The sequence below is a fragment of the Pseudophryne corroboree genome, chromosome 2, assembly GCF_028390025.1.
Source record: "Pseudophryne corroboree isolate aPseCor3 chromosome 2, aPseCor3.hap2, whole genome shotgun sequence".
Classification (NCBI taxonomy): Eukaryota; Metazoa; Chordata; class Amphibia; order Anura; family Myobatrachidae; genus Pseudophryne; species Pseudophryne corroboree.
This window is the reverse complement of record NC_086445.1, coordinates 414,966,028-414,989,928: the sequence shown is the minus strand read 5'-3', so window position 1 is coordinate 414,989,928 and position 23,901 is coordinate 414,966,028. Positions and strand designations below refer to the sequence as shown.

The window sequence follows — 23,901 nt, the reverse complement described above, 5'->3', positions numbered from 1 at the left end:
GCTTGTATGTTTTAGTTGTTTGTAAACATATTTTAAGAATTGTCTCTTCAATAAAACTATATAATTATTATAATGAATATATATATATATATTTTAAACCAGGCCTTACAAAGTTCCCTGCAGGAGCATCAGTCAGATATGAATTATCTCAGCAAAACTGCAGAGGAGTTATCTAGTAAAGCACCTGCTGATGTCAAACAAAAATACTGGACAGAAATTAACCAAGCCCAAAGTCGTTGGAAGACATTATCAAATCAGCTTGCAGGACAATGCCAAAAATCAGAAGAGCTATTAAATAAACATAAACAATTCCAGGTATGCATCTGCTTCTATGTCTTTCTTTGAACTTTAGCACCAATATAGCTCAATGTTTTCAACTACAGTAGTGGCAACATTTTCTGCAGAGATGCAAACAATCAGAGCGAGAGATGCGTAAAGATCAAATAAACCCATGCTATGGTTGTGCCAAACATGCACGTTCCAGCATATATTTACACCAAGATTGCAGGGATTATCCCCTCCTTATATCTGCATGTTACAGGTAGTCTTAATGCCAGTTTTCTGTCACACTCCAGCATATATATGAACACATCAAAATGGATAACATTTTTATATTTAATCTTTTTTTCCAGATGTGTTATTTTATTTATGAAGAAGAAACATCTCACTAAATTAGTAATAAATTACTAATTATAGTTGGGGGTTACATTTCCAGTTCCACGATGTGCAATTCAATAAGAAAGTAGACACTTAAATAATGCTAGGTTTATTATACAATGCTTATAACAGTAATGTCCACGTCCTCACTTTCAAAGCACTCAAAGGCTCTTCCCGCTCCTATATCTCCAAACTCTTCTCAGTCCATACTCCATACCACTGTCTTTATTCTTAATTTAATTGTTGCCTTGCTCCTGTGCATATTACCTCTTCCCATTCCCACTTCCAAGACTTCTCCCATGCTGCTCCCCAGCTGAGCTCACTCCCCTACCCTATCAGAATGTTTGTCAAGTTTCAAGTTTGTTCTGAATATGCACTTGTTCATTCAGTTCTCCCAACTGAGGCTTTTAACTCACACTCTGTTCCCCTACCTTTTCCACCTCCTAATTATACCCCCCCCCCACCATCCACACACATATTCCACTAGACTGTAACCTCTGACAAACAGGGTTCGCCACACTCTTGGATCTCACCCTGCACTACCCTTGTCCCTGATAGAAGTCAAATGACAAGTCAGATATGTTGATCTTCTTTCAGTACTGGGTCTTACATAGGGCAGTCAAGGACCAAGTGTCCTGTGAAGTATCCAGTGTCCACTTGATCAGTTTGATTATTATCTCACAATTTAAATTTTTCCCTTGTACTTACTGTCTTAACATTGCTATATTGTATTATGGTATTATGTGTTTTCTTGTAATTATCACTGTACAGTGCCCCCAAAGCAGTATAGTTATCCAGCAGTACTATGTATATGTTATGTACTCATTTTTATTTGATACTAACTTGTAGTTTCATTGTGTTATTTATCTACATATTATTTTTTATTACCATCTTGTATGATACCAAATTGCAGTGGCTGAACTTGCTGTAGCGCAATGGGGCCCCACTGCTATGAAGGAGCCCACAGCCAGAGGCATTACTATAAGTCAAACTGACTCATTACATGCCTCCCTCCAGCGTACTGCGAGCCACCACTCCTGGTAGCAGAATGAGCTTGGGAGCTGAGCTCAGCTGCTGGTGTTGTGATCCAGCTGGAGGGGGAGGTGGATGCAGAGGAGGAGAGGGAGGAGGCAGCGTTCTCTGAGCTTTCCCGCTGTCACTCACAATGGAGGGGGAAGATTCAGGGGCGGCCCTTCAGATGCAAGGTCCCAGCAGTCACCTCAAGTCTACTGTATGTTCTCCTTATGGCAGTATTTGCCCTGAGTAAAACCTATAAACTGTACAGTAGGTTGTTTTATTGATGCAGAAGTACAGTAACAGAGATACTATATGTTTCAACAGATGTGAGAGTTGGTAAAGTATATGTTACTTTGTGTTTCTTGCAAGCAGACTAAGGGGTAGATTTTCTATATGTTGGATTTCCAAAGTTGCTAATGATTTGCAGATCTGTCCAGCAATAGTAATAAATGCTAAACAAGCTGGATTTACATAGCATTAATTACCATTGCTGAGTTAAATCCATTGGTAGTAAATCTACCCCTAAATGACATTCTGCTAATAATTTAAATTTTCTATCCCATAAAACAAAAATTTATATTGATTAATTACTTGAAGTTTATATAGTTGTGTTACATATAACGCATGAGTGCCATGTGACTCGGTAGGGACGAGTGTCTTTTTTTAGAAAAAATTCTGCAAAAATGCATCTTCGTCACACAGTAATGTAATAGGATGCACCTGAAAAACACTGTAATGTGACGTTTTCAGATGCAGATAGAGCTCCAATTACACACAGAATGCAGACATGCTGCATAACATTTTAAATAGCAGAAGCTGCTTGTGCATCCCATTACATTACTTTGTGTCTAATATGCATTTTTGTGAAGGAAAACGCAAAACGAGAAGCTGGGCACTACCGAGTCCCGCCACGGCATGGCACGATTTCAAGGGCTGTTTAGCGTGACTGCAGCAAGCATTTAAGACACACCTGTAGGAAAACAGATAATTTCTGGAATTAAAATGTTGTTGTTATTATTATTATGCAATTATTGTTTGCTTGCAATTTAGCCTTTTTTTCTGGATTGCCAATGAAATAACCTGACAAACATCAGGAAGCACCGGTATTCAACTACTATATAGCTTGAATGCAAATGCAAGACCATTTTTTTTAAATGATGCCTTTGCCCATGATCCTATATATCCACCCCTCATTTTTCAGAATGAACACACTTCAAGGTCCATGTTGTTTCAATGAATAGTAGGGATGGCCATCGGTGTGGTTGCCATCGATGGTTACCATCAATGGCAATATGGAATGTAACCATCGATGGCTGCCAACTATGCAGTTAATAACCGTTGATGGTTCCCACTATCGATGGTCATCCCTGTTTTTTCACTAACTGGCTGATGGGCCAATCAGAATTCAGGAGCGGGGCTTTTCATGTGTCAGGGGCGGAGCTATGCTCAGTGTCTCGACACCACATAAAAAAAATATATATATATGGCAAAAGTATTCTACATCGATCATATTTTTGAATCATCGATGGTCGATGGCCATCCCTAATGAATAGTAGAGGAGGGGAAAAACCAAGCAGATAACATAGCAGATACATTGTTTAAATTGTAATTACAAAGCAGCTTTTATCTATTGCAGAAGATAGAATTATGTTTAGTAATTGTGAGGGTGCAATCATGCTAAGATTCACTATGGTACAGTAAATTCCTTTAACTAAATAACATTTTTAATCCCCCCTGTTTACCAGCTGTGTAGTGTACAATAATTGTTATTATGCATTAGAAATGAACTAAAATTTAATTACCTATAAAACCTAACTTTCAATAGTCTTTATAGAATATACATAAAATAATACCTGTGTGCCAACCCTGATGAGACTCCAGACAGTAGCGCATGCAGGGGGGTTTCCGAGTACCCAGAAACCCCCCCTGATAGACAAAATTATTTTTTCGGAAACACTCTTGTCAGCGGCCAGATCCTCACCCGCTGACGTCAGGAAGCGGCGGTATCATCACGTGGCCAGTATCGCGTGGTCAGAGTTAGACACAGGAGCAGCAGTCACTGTAGTGAGGGGACCGCAGCCGGCGCTATATTGTGCTCAGTGATGCGATCGGCACCCAGTTACCGCTACACTTACGGCCTGCAGAAGCGGCATATGCCTGGTGCTGTCCGTCGCCTCCACATTCCTGTGATTCTCTTCCCCGCCATCTTCGTTGCTTCCCCCTACAGACATGCATGAGGTGCCCTTCTGTTTTGCCTCATGTGAAGTAATTTTACATTTGTGTGCCATCCTGTGCTAGTATAGTATAGTGTTGTCACTGAGGTGCTTTTAATGTGCTGTAGTTTAGTTTTGTTATTCTTTTTCAAATGTATAATGCATTTAAATATCATTAAATATTAAACTCTTTTGTTTTTTTACATATTTAATTGACAGATTTTCTATTCATTATAGCAGCAGCATCAATAGTTATACATGTGTTTGTCACAAAACACATAGCAAAAAATAAAAAATAAACACATATTTTATTTATTTTGCGACAAACACAGTCACCCAATGATGAATAAAGTTAATAGCACCCTCCCCTGTATTCCACAATCCTCTTTATATATTCTTTTATCAGGACATATGTACATTTATTTAGGAAAGGCAGTTACTATACTTAACAGAGTGCCAGACTCATATATTTATATATATATATATATAATATGCGTTTGTTTGTGTATGTATATATATATATATATATATATATATATATATATATATATATCATTGTACATACACAGCAAGCAGTTGTCGCCACTCACGGACATAAAACAGGTCAGGAAACAGGTCATTTCAACGTTTCAATTTTAGCCACAAATCGTCATCCAAAATGTTTTTGTGGATGTGTGACTAAATGGATTTGTGACTGAAATTGAAACATTGAAATAATCGTTTTCCTCACCTGTTTCATGTCCGTGAGTGGCGCCAACTGCTTGCTGTATGATTGATGCGGAGGGCACCCGGCGAGAACTATTATAAAGAAGCTGTGAGTGTCAAATCCTGCTTTGTATCTATCACGCTATATATATATATATATATATATATATATATATATATATATATATATATATATATATATATAGAGAGAGAGAGAAAGATATTTATACAGAACCCCCCCCCCCCCCCCCTTGAAAATCCTGCGTTTGCCCCTGCAGGATAATCACTACGGGCCCTACCTATGTTTGCTGTGATCAGCAGTAATTGCACAACACAGACCTGAACTTCATGGGACAATTGTTTTCCATTGTCTACAACTTGCATCAACAATTGTCAATTTTTAACTGGACCATCTGGTAATGCATTTTGTAGTAAACAGGATGTCTAAAAAAAATAACAGTTGTTGATAAATTCTGTGATAGTGATTTAAATTGAACAATTACAGCATTATTTTTCTGGCATATGTCAGGTAAATATTGATAAGCGATGCTCGCCTTCTGCAGTTATGCAATAAGAAGTATGGTCATGTTATTGTTTTGCTTTACTTTCAGAATGACATTAAAACATTAAACAAATGGATGGCAGAAGTTAATGTTTTCCTCAATGAAGAATGGCCAGCCCTCGGAGATTCAGAAGCACTTGAAAAACAGCTTGAACAGTGTACTGTAAGTCCACAATAGCAAGAAGATTATTTTCTACAGGCGATGAATCAATCAACAATTTTACATCAAATTAGTACTGTGATACTGACACATTCAAGATGGTGCTCACAATGTCATTTTGGTTACCAATCTGTTTTATTTGTCAGGATGGCAGACAATTATTACAAATAAAACTGTTTCTTCTTAGCGATCCCAGGCAATAAGCTACCACGGTACTACTGACTATCATGTCGGCCAGCTGGTTCAGCATCAGTCACCTCATTTGCAGTAGCACTTTTAAAGGCTAAGCATTATCATAATTGGATGGCATTAAACTCACCTGTAAAAAAAATAAAAAAAAAAATAATGATAATAATTTATTTATATAGCTCTTTTCTCCAGCAGCACTCAGTCACTACACAGACATCAAAAACAGTCCAAAAGATTTACAGACAGATGTATTAAAGCGGCATGTGTTGTGTCGCTAAAGCACTTCCTGCTTTGCCTCATTAACAAGACAAAGCAGGAAAGTACATTGACAAAATGTATTATCTTCTTGTCTGCCAAAGCGGGGTAGTGAAAAGTCCTCCCTCCGGCGATGCCCATCTGAGCTCACAGCACATCACCTGGGAAGCTACCGACATTACGGCAGACAGGATCCCACTTTTAGGACTATGAGAGCTGGGATCCCATCTGCTGGCATTATATACTGATCCCCAACAGCTTAGTGCTGATGCGCTGTGTCTCTCTGCCCGGCTGGATCTGCTGCACATGCACGGAATCTCGCTATTATTGCGACATCTCCCATGCGTATCACGGTCCGGCACCTACCACAGCCAGGGACAGCTTTGTCCCTGCTGTGAATATAGGGCAACAACACCTGCAGCTGTCGAAATCGATAGCTGCAGGTATCGAAACAGTCAGCGCTGCTTACCGTTCATACATTGCCCTGCACATCTGTGTGCTATCTTTTAGATAACAGTGCTGATAATGACAGGGCCACATAGCGGCCCTGTCACTTGGCACACACCGCAACTTTAATACATGGGGGGAAGCAGTATCAGTGCACATAATGTGCGCTGATACCTCTTTCCCCCATATCATTGTTTCATACATTTACCTGTCAGTATTATAACAAGCAGAAAAAAACACAGACATAATTAAAAACAACAAAACTAGAGAGCACAATTAGTATAATGCAGGGTTCATGCAGACATTTTTTGGTAATAAATTTCATAGGTTATATAAGGTATTCCATCCACAAAAGGTATCAGGTGAGACAGCCATCTTGGGTGCTCTACGTAAGATTTCCCAGGGTAAAATAAGTTGCGCCTAGAATAGATGACAATAAATGGGTCGTTGCAGCATCCTAATGTTAGGAGCAGGATCCAAACATAACCATCGGGTCCAAGTAGTTTTTATCCCATTCATGAGCATACCGAGTGAGGCAAAACCTAGTTGGATGCGCTCTAAAGGTTACACTCAGGATTCCAGGACTTTCTTCGGGCTGCACTCAATCTGTGGAATGCCCTACCATGCACAATTAGACTCTCCTCTAGTGTCCAGATCTTCAAGCATTCCCTGAAAACTCACCTCTACAGGCAAGTGTATCAAATTCCAGAACCACCCACATAGCCTTCATAAACTTTCGCTCTGCACAGTCCACACATATCCTCACATGTCTTCTCATTCTTCACTTTCTCTTCCTTCCGACCCCGGTTCATTATTGCTGTGTGACCATATCATTCAGCCCACCAAGAACCTTTGCAATCTGGTGGACAACTATGCAACAGATAGCACCTATCCTTGTGTATCCATGCCTATTTCCTTATAGATTGTAAACTTCGGAGTAGGGCCTTCCTACCTCTATGACTGTTATTACCCAATCTTGTTATATCATTGTTATTTCCAATTGTAAAGTGCAACGGAATTTGCTGCGCTAAATAAGGAACTGTTAATGATAAATAAATGAGCCATTCAAGGAACCAAGGCATATATGGTAGAACTGACATGTGTGTAGTGGTATGATATACCCTTTATAAATAGGTTCACCTGCAGTACATCCTGCCCATGGAGGAGCCAACTGCACCAGTCATCTGGGGCATGTTGCATAGGTTGCGGCTGGTAAGGTGTGCAAATAGTGGAGGTATAGCATACAGGCAAAGCATACAATGGAGCAGAAGCACAGGGCAAACAAAGAAATGACATCACCAGGCTAACATGTGGCAAATGGAAGATTAGCACAAAGCAAAATGTCAAATCATGCCCACTAAACAAAGTGGGCAGAATAAAGGTAAGTCCAGCAATATGCCATTGTCTGCAGCTGGAGGTTACAGAAGAGTAAATCGTGATACAGGCAAACGCAGAAGCCAAGCTCCAGAAATGGCCAGCTGCAGCATCATGGGGTCAGGAGGAAGCAACCAGTTCAGGGGTACTGGCGCAGGATCCGGAGGTCAGTGACATCCATCTTCAGCAGCAGGAGACCAGAGCCACTCCGAGTCCTGGGGCAACAGCTGCAACACACAAAGGTATTGATGGCCAGTGCCAGCCAAGATCCACAGAGGCAGGCATAAAGCAGATGGAGCTGCTCACCCATGCCGGCCCACTCAACAGATCCCAGGGCAACAGCTGCGGCACACAGACCATTATGATTAAGGTTTATTTCATCATTAAATGTAAATGGGAGATCCTTAATCTCCCCGACATAGTGTGTTTATTACCCACATTCTGTTTATTTCAATAGAATAAGTCATGTGATTAATTTATGTTACTGTAACCCCCTGATGCTTTTTTGTATTGTTTTGTATATAGGCATTGGCAGGGGATATCCAGGCAATACAACCCAGTGTAAGCAGTGTCAATGATGTCGGACAGACTCTGATTGGTAAATCGGAACCAAATTACTTGCCCAAGCTCAAAGATGATTTAAAAAATCTTAATGAACAGTGGGATCACATATGTAAGCAGGTATGCACTTTCTTTAGATGCACATGAAGAAAAATAGAATGATATATTATTATTACTATTAACTGAATAAGAAGATAATGCAATATACGCTAATTTCCATGTTCTTGTTGCATTAGAATATTTAATGCAATATTTGGAAAAAGATTAGCAATATTAATTGTTGTTTCAGTTAATGATTATTAAGTTTTACTTTTGTTCAGTCCTAGTACTAGTATTAAAATAACTAAAATGTAGTGAGAATTATACTTAATTCTAACTATCCAGATGTTGTAGTGTAAAATATAATAATAATAATAATAATAATAATAATAACAAAAAAAATCCCTAGCAACTCACAACATTGTTAGTCATAGTTAAAGCAAAAACATTTTTTACAACTGTGTGAATTTTGATAACAAAATGTCCACAGTGGTAAGAGTCACAGACCGGACTTTCCAGCCACCCCAGGGTGCAGCGGCGCACACTTTGAGAACCTCTGCACTAGTCTATGATGACAAACTCTTACTGTGCACATTGTGGTATCACAATAAAGGACGTTTACTTTAATAGTGCCAAAGTGCAGAGCCTACCTGTGTGCACAGGTGCAACCAGCTTACTACTTAGTATACACCCATCTCCTGGTGTTTAGAACAGAGCTGGGAAATTATTCAGCATGGAGATACATTGTGAGACAAATGCAAACACAACATCACAGGACATACCACTAAAACTCTAAAACCTCATATTCATTCAAATAAACCTTTCTATTTTTCTCCTAAAAGCTGATTGGTTAAAACTAATTTCTTTATTATAATCCTTCTTTCTACTTGAAATGCTCACAAAGTGAACAAGAATAAGTACAAAGCCAAAGATGCATACTGAAGGCCAAACATGTAAGCCTTTTTAGAAGTAATATTAGAAGTACATGCAGCAATACAAACAATAGATAATGGTCCCTGGGTCTCCACAATCAAATCTTAGAGAGGAGCCTAAACATTACAATTTGGTTTTAAATACAACATATATTTCCCTCCTTTTTGTTGTTTTTTTTATTTTGTCAGTATAAGTGCCCATACATACTATATATGCGTTAAACTAATAGCCAGGGCCGGACTGGCCATCTGGCACTTCTGGCACATGCCAGAAGGGGCGATGGGCAGGTGGGCCACGCCGGTCCCACAGAGAGCCGTGAGTGCCGCGTACAGCACACAGCGCAGCCTCTGGCTCTCCTGTTTAGCCGCCCCCCTGGTCTCCATGGAAATGGGGGCGTGCTGTGAGTCCACGCCCCAGGAATCGCGGCATGCCCCCGCCCCCATCAAGCGTCACCTTTTAAATGGGGGTGTGCCATGAGTCCACGCCCCCTTGACTCATGGCATGCCCCCGTACAATGTGACGGCATGACACGCGCGCATTCACAAATGCCTGGGCCAAAATGGAGGCCCAGTCCATCACTGCTAATAGCACTCATCTTGTAAAAAGAAAAACAGCATTAAAAAGTCACAGCCCTCTATTGAAAATTAGAGCACTATTGTTCACATTCATTTTAATGGAAATGATTATGTGCACCTTGGTGCAAACAGTGGTAGGGCAAGGTACTGTGGGAAATCAAAAATAGAATTGTTACTTTTCATTATACAGTATATATTGCATCAGTTCAGTAAGATGTTCTCCTGTGGTGCAGTGGGAGAAGCATGGAGTCAAAAGGCAGCCCCTTTCTGTGCTTCCGGTGGCTGAGTTCCTGGAATCTGCAGTGGCTACTGGGACATCAAGGGGGCGGAGAAAGTGTCAGGCAGAGAGCTGGGAAGCATTGAGCTTCCCTACCTGTTTTGTCATGGTGTTCAGACTACGCCATCCTGAGATGGCAAAACTAAAAACACAGGAGAAGCATAAAGTTGAGCTATCCGTTCTTTAATTAATCACATTCAGACACGGAGCGGGGGTGCTACACTGGAGAAGTCAGGAACTTCTGCATGGTAAATTGTCCTGTGAATGGCACTAAGAAGAGAAAAGCCCTGTTTACTGCAAGAGAGTGCTTGTCTCTGCTCCATGAATAGACCCCATTTGCATTGCCTGTGTGAAGTCCTTAATGGGAAGAGAGTGAGTCCCTCAAGGTCATTGGTTTTTGTTACATAGGTCTCTGGCAGGAGCCCAATGCAGGAAGTACAGTTGTCACACAACTATTATTTTATATGTGTGGCAGAGCTTTGTACATTGATATGTAAATATAAAATGCAGAGGCATAGCCAGAACTTTGTGGGCACCATAACAACATTTGGAGGGTCCCCTGTCCGAATGCTACTACAGAGATAGCAAGATATCAAAGACATAAAGTCTGACATAGAAAGAAATGCTGCTCAATCAATAAATTTATACACAATTTATTATACAGAAAAAAATATTTAAAAACTATATAAATCACACTAAAATAAAAACTGATTAAAAATAGCAGACTGGTTATTGATTAGACATTGATATTGCTATTGATTAGACATTGATATGTTTCCTTATCAATGTCTAATCAATAACCAATAATAAAATTTATTGATTGAGCGGACTTTGTCTTTCGTATCTTGCTACTTTTCCAATAAGAGGTCCCCAATTACCTCTATGTGAGGAGAATCAGATCAATTAATTGATATTTATTGATGCCAGTCTGTGGAATAATCCAGCGCCCGGGTAAAATTTTCTTGCTTTCATCTACAGAGACACCTCTCCGCGGCAGGTGTTAATTTTATGCCCCATAATAGTGCCCTAGTTCTTTTTTGAACTATAGTAATGCCTTAATTATGTTATGCTCTATAGTAGTGCCCTAGTTTATTTTATAAACCATAGTTGTACCCTAGTTTATGTTATGACACATAGTAGGGCTGCCAATTCACATTATGACACTGTGCCCCCAGTTCATATTATGGCACACTATAGTGCACCCACTTCATATTGTGCCACATTGTAGTGTCCCAGTTCATATACTGTAGGTAACATTGTAATACTCTCCAAGTCATTTTATACCACATTACAATGAGCAGGTGTAGAGGCATACCTTAATATATGGATGGGAAGGAGGGGCAGTGAGATGGGCAAGTGGGCTGGTTAGGGAAAGAAGGGGGAGACACTTGGGTGGGAGGGGGTTCATTGAGATGGTGTAGGACACTGGGCTAGAGAAGGGGGAGACACTTTGAATAGGGGAGGTCAGTGAGATGGGGTAAAGGGATGCACTGGCCTAGGAAGATGGGAGCACTGACCTGCAGCCAACATCAATAAGAAAAAATGGGAGAACTGGATGCAGAGTTACCCTCCAGCTCTCTAGCTGATGGACTGTCCCTCAGTAAGGCAGATTTGCTGTTGCCTCCCCTTGTCCTTTTTCACGGCAGTGGGCCAGCCCTCTCTCCAGCCAGGTAGTGTCTGACCACACTGGAAAGCTCTGCTCATTTTTTTGCCTCACATCTCATTTCTTCCCCTAGTATTTGCAGCTTTGTACATCAAGTATTGACTATTAAAAATACTAGAATAAAACAAATAAGATATTTCTAATCTTTTTCTAATATTTCTAAGTTAAAAACATCTTCTTTGTATTATTTTAATCAGTTTTATACAGTATATTGACTCCACGTCTCTGGTGTATTTGGTTCCACACTTCTTCCATTTGTGTTCAGTGAGCATTAAGAGACATACAGTGTTTTACAATGGTTTTGTACTCCATATTTGTGCCTTGCAATAATCATATATTGTAGTTTTTCATGTTAGTTTAAAATATTTTCTTTAGAAAATTAGCTACCTTAATGTATTGCCTCAAAGTAGAGATGTGCACCGGAAATTTTTCGGGTTTTAGTTTTGGATTCGGTTCTGCGGCCGTGTTTTGGATTCGGAGCGTTTTGGCAAAACCTCCCTGAAAATTTTTTGTCAGATTCGGGTGTGTTTTGGATTTGGGTGTTTTTCTTCAAAAACCCCTCAAAAACAGCTTAAATCATAGAATTTGGGGGCAATTTTGATCCTATAGTATTATTAACCTCAATAACCATAATTTCCACTCAATTCCAGTCTATTCTGAACACCTCACACCTATTATTTTTAGTCCAAAAATTTGCACCGAGGTTGCTGGATGACTAAGCTAAGTGACCCAAGTGGCCGGCACAAACACCTGGCACTGCAGTGGCAGACAGGATGGCACTTATAAAAATTGGCCCCAAACATCACATGATGCAAAGATAAATAAAAAAAGAGGTGCAAGATGGAATTGTCCTTGGGCCCTCCCACCCACCCTTATGTTGTATAAATAGGACATGCACACTTTAACAAACCCATCATTTTAGCCACAGGGTCTGCCACACGACTGTGGCTGAAATGACTGGTTAGTTTGGGCCCCCACCAAAAAAAGAAGAAATCAATCTCTCCTTGCTCAAACTGGCTCTACAGAGGCAAGATGTCCACCTCATCTTCATCCTCCGAATCCTCACCCTTTCACTGTGTACATCCCCCTCCTCACAGAGTATTAATTCGTCCCCACTGGAATCCACCATCTCAGGTCCCTGTGTACTTTCTGGAGGCAATTGATGGTGAATGTCTACACAGAGGAATTGATTATAATTAATTTTGATGAACATCATCTTCTCCACATTTTGTGGAAGTAACCTCGTACACCGATCGTTGACAAGGTGACTGGCTGCACTAAATACTCTTTCGGAGTACACACTGGAGGGGGGGCAACTTAGGTAAAATAAAGCCAGTTTGTGCAAGGGCCTCCAAATTACTTTTTTTTACTGCCAGTATACGTACGGGACTGTCTGACGTGCCTACTTGGATGCTGTCACTCATATAATCATCCACCATTCTTTCAATGGCGACAGAATCATATGCAGTGACAGTAGACAACATGTCAGTAATCGTTGGCAGGTCCTTCAGTCCAGACCAGATGTCAGCACTCGCTCCAGACTGCCCTGCATCACCGCCAGCGGGTGGGCTCGGTATTCTTAGCCTTTTCCTCGCAGCCCCAGTTGCGGGAGAATGTGAAGGAGGAGCTGTTGACGGGTCACGTTCCGCTTGACTTGACAAGTGTCTCACCAGCAGGTCTTTGAACCTCTGCAGACTTCTGCAGTGTCTGCCGGAAAGAAAGATACAATGTAGGCTTTAAACCTAGGATCGAGCACGGTGGCCAAAATGTAGTGCTCTGATTTCAACAGATTGACCACCCGTGAATCCTGGTTAAGTGAATGAAGGGCTCCATCCACAAGTCCCACATGCCTAGCGGAATCGCTCCATTTTAGCTCCTCCTTCAATCTCTCCAGCTTCTTCTGCAAAAGCCTGATGAGGGGAACTACCTGACTCAGGCTGGCAGTGTCTGAACTGACTTCACGTGTGGCAAGTTCAAAGGGTTGCAGAACCTTGCACAACGTTGAAATCATTCTCCACTGCACTTGAGTCCGGTGCATTCCCCCCCTCCTTTGCCTATATCGTAGGCAGATGTATAGGCTTGAATGGCCTTTTGCTGCTCCTCCATCCTCTGAAGCATATAGAGGGTTGAATTCCACCTCGTTACCACCTCTTGCTTCAGATGATGGTGGGGCAGGTTCAGGAGTGTTTGCTGGTGCTCCAGTCTTCAGCACGCGGTGGCTGACTGCCAAAAGTGTCCCGCAATTCTTCGGGCCACCGACTGTATCTCTTGCACACCCCTGTCATTTTTAAAAAAAAACTGCACCACCAAATTCAATATATGTGCAAAACATGTGCAAAACATGGGACGTGCTGGAATTTGCCCAGATGTAATGCACGCACAATATTGGTGGCGTTGTCCGATGTCACAAATCCCCAGGAGAGTACAATTTGGGTAAGCCATTCTGCGATGATGTTCCTCAGTTTCCGTAAGAGGTTGTCAGCTGTGTGCCTCTTATGGAAAGCGGTGATACAAAGCGTAGCCTGCTTAGGAACGAGTTGGCCTTTGCGAGATGCTGCTACTGGTGCTGCCGCTACTGTTCTTGCTGCGGGAGGCAATACATCTACCCAGTGGGCTGTCACAGTCATATAGTCCTGAGTCTGCCCTGCTCCACTTGTCCACATGTCCGTGGTTAAGTGGACATGGGTGGTCATTCCAAGTTGTTCGCTCGGTAATTTTCTTCGCATCGCAGCGATTTTCCGCTAACTGCGCATGCGCAATGTTCGCACTGCGACTGCGCCAAGTAAATTTGCTATGCAGTTAGGTATTTTACTCACAGCATTACGAGGTTTTTTCTTTGTTCTGGTGATCGTAATGTGATTGACAGGAAGTGGGTGTTTCTGGGCGGAAACTGGCCGCTTTATGGGAGTGTTTGAAAAAACGCTACTGTTTCTGGGAAAAACGCAGGAGTGGCTGGAGAAACGGAGGAGTGTCTGGCCGAACGCTGGGTGTGTTTGTGACGTCAAACCAGGAACGACAAGCACTGAACTGATCGCACTGGCAGAGTAAGTCTCGAGATACTCAGAAACTGCACAGAGAAGTCTTTTCGCAATATTGCGAATCTTTCGTTCGCAATTTTGAGAAGCTAAGATTTACTCCCAGTAGGCGGCGGCTTAGCGTGTGCAAAGCTGCTAAAAGCAGCTTGCGAGCGAACAACTCGGAATGAGGGCCATTGGGTACAACTGCATTTTTTAGGACACTGGTGAGTCTTTTTCTGATGTCGGTATCACCTGCCTAGAGAAGTGGAACCTAGATTGTATTTGGTACCGGGGACATACTACCCCAAGAAATTCTCTAAGTCCCTGTGAACTAACGCCGGATACCAGATGCACGTCTAACACCAACACAGCTGCCAAGGCCTGAGTTATCCGCTTTGCAACAGGATGACTGCTGTGATATTTCATCTTCCTCTCAAAGGACTGTTGGACAGTCAATTGCTTACTGGAAGTAGTACAAGTGGTCTTCCGACTTCCCCTCTGGGATGATGATCGACTCCCAGCAGCAACAACAGCAGCGCCAGCAGCAGTAGACGTTACACTCAAGGATCCATCGGAGAAATCCCAGGCAGGAGAGAACTCGTCACACTTGCCAGTGACATGGCCTGCAGGACTATTGGCTTTCCTGTCTAAGGAGGAAATTGACACTGAAGAAGTTGGTGGTGTGGTTTGCAGGAGCTTGTGTGCAAGAGGAAGGGATTTAGTTGTCAGTGGACTGCTTCCGCTGTCACCCAAAGTTTTTGAACTTGTCAATGACTTCTGATGAATGCACTCCAGGTGATGTGTTTGGGAGGATGTTCCTAGGTGGTTAACGTCCTTACCCCTACTTATTACAGCTTGACACCAGTTGTCTGCATTTCTGTTTAAATATTTCCACACCGAAGAGGTGATTTTTTTTTTGTATTTTGACCAGGAATGTCAATGGCCTTATTCATCCCACGGACTACAGGTGTCTCCCCAGGTGCCTGACTTAAACAAACCACCTCACCATCAGAATCCTCCTTATCAATTTCCTCCTCAGTGCCAGCAACACCCATATCCTCATCCTGGTGTACTTCAACAGTGACATCTTCAATTTGACTATCAGGAACTGGATTGTGGGTGCTCCTTCCAGCACTTCCAGGGGGTGTGCAAATGGTGGAAGAAGCCACCTCTTCCCATCCAGTGTTGGGAAGGTCAGGCATCGCAACCGACACAATTGGACTCTCCTTGGGGATTTGTGATTTAGAAGAACGCACAGTTCTTTGCTGTGCTTGTGCCATCTTAACTCTGTTCAGTTTTCTAGTGGGAGGATGAGTGCTTCCATTCTCATGTGAAGCTGAACCACTAGCCATGAACAAAGGCCAGGGCCTCAGCCGTTCCTTGCCACTCCGTGTCGTAAATGGCATATTGGCAATTTTACGCTTCTCCTCAGACGCTTTTAATTTAGATTTTTGGGTAATTTTACAGAACATTAGTTTTTTGGATTTTACATGCTCTCTACTATGACATTGGGCATCGGCCTTGGCAGACGACGTTGATGGCATTGAATCATCTCTGCCATGACTAATGGCAGCAGCTTCAGCACTATGTGGAGGGGGATCTTTATCTTTCCCTATTTCACCCTCCACATTTTTGTTCTCCATTTTTTAATGTGTGAAATTATATGCCAGTAATATTATTATATCAATAGCAATGGCCTACTGTACTGTACAACTATATACTGTTGGTCACCAAAATGCTGCACTGTACTACTATATATACTGCTCACAAAAATGCATCACAGAAATGGAATGGATACTTGCAGTGACAGAGCTGCAAGATACAGCAATTGCCTACTGTACTGTACAGCTATATACTGTTGGTCACCAAAATGCAGCACACTGAGCACACATATTTGCAGCACACTGAGCACAGGGGATCAGTACGTAATCCCGCTGGACGGGATCCCGGCGGTCGAAATTCCGACGCCAGAATCCCGACCACACAATCCCGACAGGGGTGGCGAGCGGAGCGCAGCCCCTTGCGGGCTCGCTTCGCTCGCCACGCTGTGGGCACGGTGCCTTGCTACGCTCGGCACACTATTATATTCTCCCTCTATGGGTGTCGTGGACACCCAGGGAGGGAGAATATGTCGGGATTGTGGCGGTCGGGATTGTGGCGGTCGGGATTCCGGCGTCGGTATTTCGACCGCCGGGATCCTGTCCAGCGGGATGTTGACCGCATCCCGAGCACAGATATGGAGCTTTTCAGGCAGAGAACGTAGCCACGTCCTCTCCATTCAATCTCCAATGCACGAGTGAAAATGGCGGCGACGCGTGGCTCTTTATATAGAATTCGAATCTCGCGAGAATCCGACAGCGGGATGATGACGTTTGGCCACGTTCGGGTTAACCGAGCAAGGCGGGAAGAACAAGGCTGCCTCGGACCCGTGTAAAATAGGTGAAGTTCGGGGGTGTTTGGATCTCGACGAACCGAACACGCTCATCTCTACCTCAAAGTCATACATACTTACAGTATATGTAAAACAAAGTAAAAGAAAGGCAATATGTGATCCACTAATTTCATACACAAGTGAAGTCAATTGATAAATTGGATTAATTTTTATGTCAGTTATTGAATCTGCAGAAGTTGCGCAATGGGAATATATACTTTTTTAAATACAACATTTCTGGGTTTCGTCTTTAGGAATATGCGGAAAACTTTGAAATAATTATTTTGATTTGAAATGTTACTCAATATTTGTGTGTAAGAAAAAAAACTAAAAACCTCCTACTGCAATTTATTTTGCCATCAGGTTATGTGGCAACAAAATAGGAAAAATATGTTGATTGCTGAATACTTTAAGGCACTGTATATACATTCTAAATATATGTGATTACGCTCTTCTAGCATTATGAAATTGTTCTATTTTCCTGGAATGCTGCCATTTTGTGTAAGTTACCATAGTGATGTGTGACATCATTCACTTGCCATTACTTGAATTACATTGTAATGCATAGTTATTTATTTTCACCGTATTTCCTTGGTTACAGCTGCAGAACTAATAACACAATAAATGGAAAGATTGGAAAGGGTGGTGCTGCTGCACACTATAGAATATGCAGATTCGGGGGTAAAGAATATAACACAGATTCCAAATCCGAGATGGACAGAGTACAATGATCATACTAGTGTATATATATATATATATATTTCTATATATATATATATATATATATATATATATAGAGAGAGAGAGAGAGAGAGTTACATTTGTACATTTGTGGTTTACTGTAGCTAGTTTGTATGGAATCCAAAACAGCTGAGGGCCTGAAATCCAAATCAGCTTTATCCTTGTCCTAAAATCCGAACCTGGCTGGAAGGAATGAGTCAAACCCTAACCACTCATCTCTACATATAAGATTTGGTTTATGATTTAAGTATCATTGTGTCTGTAAATTTAAAGCAGAAAAAGTATCATATTCCCTTGGTAATAGGGTTTATGCTGCATAGTAGCTGATTGGAACTGCTATAGAAACTATGGTGCGGGATATTCCTCACCAATAGCAGATGCCATTCCTGGAACTACAGTACAGCATTCACTAGTACTCTGCACTAGTGCAAATGGAATCAAGTCCAGGGGGCATCAAACCATACAGTAAATACGTACTTTGTGTTAGTGATGTGCACCGGACATTTTCCGGGTTTTATGTTTTGGTTTTGAATTTGGTTCCACGGCCGTGTTTTGGATTCAGACGCGTTTTGGCAAAACCTCCCTGAAAATTTTTTGTCGGATTCGGTTGTGTTTTGGATTCGGGTGTTCTTTTACAAAAAACCCTCAAAAACAGCTTGAATCATAGAATTTGGGGGTCATTTTGATTCCATAGTATTATTAACCTCAATAACCATAATTTCCACTCATTTCCAGTCTGAAAACCTCACGCCTCACAATAATATTTTTAGTCCTAAAATTTGCACCGAGGTCGCTGGATGACTAAGCTAAGCGACGCAAGTGGCTGGCACAAACACCTGGCCCATCTAGGAGTGGCATTGCAGTGTCAGACAGGATGGCAGATTAAAAAAATAATCCCCAAACAGCATATGATGCAAAGAAAAAAAGAGGCGCAATGAGGAAGCTGTGTGACTAAGCTAAGCGACTCAAGTGGCCGACACAAACACCTGGCCCATCTAGGAGTGGCACTGCAGTGTCAGACAGGATGGCAGATTAAAAAAATAGTCCCCAAACAGCACATGCTGCAAAGAAAAATGAAAGAAAAAAGAGGTGCAAGATGGAATTGTCCTTGGGCCCTCCCACCCACCCTTATGTTGTATAAACAGGACATGCACACTTTAACAAACCCATAATTTCAGCGACAGGGTCTGCCACTCAACTGTGACTGAAATGACTGGTTGGTTGGGGCCCCCACCAAAAAAGAAGCAATCAATCTCTCCTTGCACAAACTGGCTCTACAGAGGCAAGATGTCCACCTCCTCCTCATTCTCCGATTCCTCACCCCTTTCACTGTGTACATCCCCCTCCTCACAGATTATTAATTCGTCCCCACTGGAATCCACCATCTCGGGTCCCTGTGTACTTTCTGGAGGCAATTGCTGGTGAATGTCTCCATGGAGGAATTGATTATAATTCATTTTGATGAACATCATCTTCTCCACATTTTCTGGAAGTAACTTCGTACGCCGATTGCTGACAAGGTGAGCGGCTGCACTAAACACTCTTTCTGAGTACATACTGGAGGGGGGCAACTTAGGTAAAATAAAGCCAGTTTGTGCAAGGGCCTCCAAATTGCCTCTTTTTCCTGCCAGTATACGTACGGACTGTCTGACGTGCCTACTTGGATGCGGTCACTCATATAATCCTCCACCATTCTTTCAATGGTGACATCATCGTAAACAGTGACAGTAGACGACATGTCAGTAATTGTTGGCAGGTCCTTCAGTCCGGATCAGATGTCAGCACTCGCTCCAGACTGACCTGCATCACCGCCAGCGGGTGTGCTCAGAATTCTTAGCCTTTTCCTCGCAGCCCCAGTTGCGGGAGAATGTGAAGGAGGAGCTGTTGACGGGTGACATTCCGCTTGACTTGACAATTTTCTCACCAGCAGGTTTTTGAACCTCTGCAGACTTGTGTCTGCCGGAAAGAGAGATACAACGTAGGTTTTAAATCTAGGATCGAGCACGGTGGCCAAAATGTAGTGCTCTGATTTCAACAGATTGACCACCCGTGAATCCTGGTTAAGCAAACTAAGGGCTCCATCCACAAGTCCCACATGCCTAGCGGAATCGCTTTGTATTAGCTCCTCCTTCAATCTCTCCAGCTTCTTCTGCAAAAGCCTGATGAGGGGAATGACCTGACTCAGGCTGGCAGTGTCTGAACTGACTTCACGTGTGGCAAGTTCAAAGGGTTGCAGAACCTTGCACAACATTGAAATCATTCTCCACTGCGCTTGAGTCAGGTGCATTCCCCCTCCTTTGCCTATATCGTAGGTAGCTGTATAGGCTTGAATGGCCTTTTGCTGCTCCTCCATCCTCTGAAGCATATAGAGGGTTGAATTCCACCTCGTTACCACCTCTTGCTTCAGGTGATGGCAGGGCAGGTTCAGGAGTGCTTGCTGGTGCTCCAGTCTTTGGCACGCGGTGGCTGAATGCCGAAAGTGGCCCGCAATTCTTCGGGCCACAGACAGCATCTCTTGCATGCCCCTGTCATTTTTCAAATAATTCTGCACCACCAAATTCAATGTATGTGCAAAACATGGGACGTGCTGGAATTTGCCCAGATGTAATGTACGCACAATATTGGTGGCATTGTCCGATGTCACAAATCCCCAGGAGAGTCCAATTGGGGTAAGCCATTCTGCGATGATGCTCCTCAGTTTCCGTAAGAGGTTGTCAGCTGTGTGCCTCTTATGGAAAGCGGTGATACAAAGCGTAGCCTGCCTAGGAACGAGTTGGCGTTTGCGAGATGCTGCTATTGGTGCTGCCGCTGCTGTTCTTGCTGCGGGAGGCAATACATCTACCCAGTGGGCTGTCACAGTCATATAGTCCTGAGTCTGCCCTGCTCTACTTGTCCACATGTCCGTGGTTAAGTGGACATTGGGTACAACTGCATTTTTTAGGACACTGGTGACTCTTTTTCTGACGTCTGTGTTCATTTTTGGTATCGCCTGCCTAGAGAAGTGGAACCTAGATGGTATTTGGTACCGGGGACACAGTACCTCTAACAATTCTCTAGTTCCCTGTGAATTAACGGTGGATGCCGGAAACACGTTTTTCACCACCCAGGCTGCCAAGGCCTGAGTTATCCGCTTTGCAGCAGGATGACTGCTGTGATATTTCATCTTCCTCGCATAGGACTGTTGGACAGTCAATTGCTTACTGGAAGTAGTACAAGTGGTCTTCCGACTTCCCCTCTGGGATGACGAACGACTCCCAGCAGCAACAACAGCAGCAGCAGCGCCAGCATCAGTAGGCGTTACACTCAAGGATGCATCGGAGGAATCCCAGGCAGGAGAGGACTCGTCAGACTTGACAGTGACATGGCCTGCAGGACTATTGGCTTTCCTGTGTAAGGAGGAAATTGACACTGAGGGAGTTGGTGGTGTGGTTTGCTGGAGCTTGGTTACAAGAGGAAGGGATTTAGTTGGCAGTGAACTGCTTCCACTGTCTCCCACATTTTTTGAACTTGTCAATGACTTGTGATGAATGCATTCCAGGTGACGTATAAGGGAGGATGTTCCTAGGTGGTTAACGTCCTTACCCCTACTTATTACAGCTTGACAAAGGCAACACACGGCTTGACACCAGTTGTCCGCATTTCTGTTGAAATAATTCCACACCAAAGAGGTGATTTTTTTTGTAATTTGACCAGGCATGTCAATGGCCATATTCGTCCCACGGACAACAGGTGTCTCCCTGGGTGCCTGACTTAAACAAACCACCTCACCATCAGAATCCTACTTGTCAATTTCCTCCCCAGCACCAGCAACACTCATATCCTCATCCTGGTGTACTTCAACAGTGACATCTTCAATTTGACTATCAGGAACTGGACTGCGGGTGCTCCTTCCAGCACTTGCAGGGGGTGTGCAAATGGTGTAAGGTGCCGCCTCTTCCCGTCCAGTGTTGGGAAGGTCAGGCATCGCAACCGACACAATTGGACTCTCCTTGGGGATTTGTGATTTAGAAGAACGCACAGTTCTTTGCTGTGCTTGTGCCATCTTAACTATTTTAAGTTTTCTAGCAGGAGGATGAGTGCTTCCATCCTCATGTGAAGCTGAACCACTAGCCATGAACATAGGACAGGGCCTCAGCTGTTCCTTGCCACTCCGTGTCGTAAATGGCATATTGGCAAGTTTACGCTTCTCATCAGACGCTTTTAATTTTGATTTGTGGGTCATTTTACTGAAATTTAGTTTTTTGTATTTTACATGCTCTCTACTATGACATTGGGCATCGGCCTTGGCAGACGACGTTGATGGCATTTCATCGTCTCGGCCATGACTAGTGGCAGCAACTTCAGCACTAGGTGGAAGTGGATTTTGATCTTTCCCTATTTTACCCTCCACATTTTTGTTCTTTATTTTTTAATGTGTGGAATTATATGCCATTAATATATCAATAACAATGGCCTACTACTATGTATACTGCGCACGACAACTAAAATGCACCACAGTTATGGATGGATAGTATACTTGACGACACAGAGGTAGGTAGAGCAGTGGCCTACTGTACCGTACTGCTATATATTATATACTGGCGGTCACAAAATGATGCACTGCCCTCCTACTATATATACACCGCACCACTTAAATGCACCACAGGGATGGATGGATAGTATACTTGACAACACAGAGGTAGGTAGAGCAGTGGCCTACTGTACCGTACTGCTATAAATTATATACTATGGTCAGCAAAATGATGCCCTGTACTCCTACTATATATACACTGCACCACTTAAATGCACCACAGGGATGGATGGATAGTATACTTGATGACACAGAGGTAGGTAGAGCAGTGGCCTACTGTACCGTACTGCTATATATTATATACTGGTGGTCAGCAAAATTATGCACTGTCCTCCTACTATATATACACCACACAACAACTAAAATGCACCACAGGGATGGATGGATAGTTTACTTAACGACACAGAGGTAGGTAGAGCAGTGGACTACTGTACCATACTGCTATACTGGTGGTCACTGTTCAGCAAAATTCTGCACTGTCCTGTCCTCCTATACTACAATGCAGCACAGAGATGGAGTATTTTTCAGGCAGAGAACGTAGATATTTTCAGCACACTCAGCACAGATATTTGCAAGCACACTGAGCACAGATACTTGCAGCACACGGAGCACAGATATTTACAGCACACTGAACACAACTGAGAGGACACTGCACGGCAACGCATGGCTCCTTATATAGGATACGAATCTCGCGAGAATTCGACAGCAGGATGATGACGTTCGGGCACGCTCGGGTTAACCGAGCAAGGCTTGAGGATCCGAGTCTGCCTCGGACCCGTGTAAAATGGGTGAAGTTCGGGGGGTTCGGATTCCGAGGAACCGAACCCGCTCATCACTACTTTGTGTATGCATAACCCAGCAATGTGACAATGCTGTACACTTTGGGTGTGGGGGGGGGGGCACTCACATCTTTAGGCAACACCCCCACCTCTACAGAATTCCTCAATTTGCATGTCTTTTTGGAGGAGTTGGAACTAAAATTATGCAATTCACATCATTTAACCCCAACCAGAGATGGGATGTGGGAGAACTGCCAACTCTTCTGTGGGTTTGGGGGACTACCCAAAAATTGCGAATCTCCCGCAACTTCCGGGAGAGTAGGCAAGTATGGTGCAGACAGTAGTAGGAGTCTGAGCACAAATGCAAACACACAAACCAATTAGATAGAAAGAAAAAACACAAAGAGAATAGTTAGGGATTGACATAGGTCAAAAAGAAATTAGTATGGAAAATTGTCAAACAACAGCCACAGGTCTGGGCAGGCTAAAGACTTGAGCAATGGTCAAATATACAAACAAGGTTCAAAAAGGAGGCAGACAGAGGTCAATGGGTCAGTCCAAAACACAAGCAGAGGTCATGCACAGAAGGTCCAATACTAACTTCCAAATAAAAAGAAACAAGCACAAGCTAGTACTTAGCACCAGCAAAGTGAGAATTGCTCTGGATGTATATATGTGATTACTGGCCAATCAGCTCCTGGGTAGAAATCATGTGAGCAACACATGACTGCAAGTG

The 23,901-nt window shown here is 42.9% G+C and overlaps 1 protein-coding gene across 12 annotated transcripts in view; it reads left to right on the top strand.

Annotated features, from left to right (window-relative positions):
* DMD (dystrophin) overlaps positions 1–23,901 on the top strand; it is a 3,641,189-nt gene that overhangs the window by 1,458,550 nt on the left and 2,158,738 nt on the right. For all 12 annotated transcript variants that reach the window (XR_010221499.1, XM_063953479.1, XM_063953476.1 and 9 more), the window contains 3 exons: positions 103–315; positions 5,204–5,317; positions 8,105–8,260. Coding sequence is in view for 11 of the 12 variants with exons in the window: in XM_063953479.1 (XP_063809549.1) it covers positions 103–315; positions 5,204–5,317; positions 8,105–8,260 (483 nt within the window). In the remaining variant the exon portion in view is untranslated. The remainder of the gene's footprint in view (positions 1–102; positions 316–5,203; positions 5,318–8,104; positions 8,261–23,901) is intronic.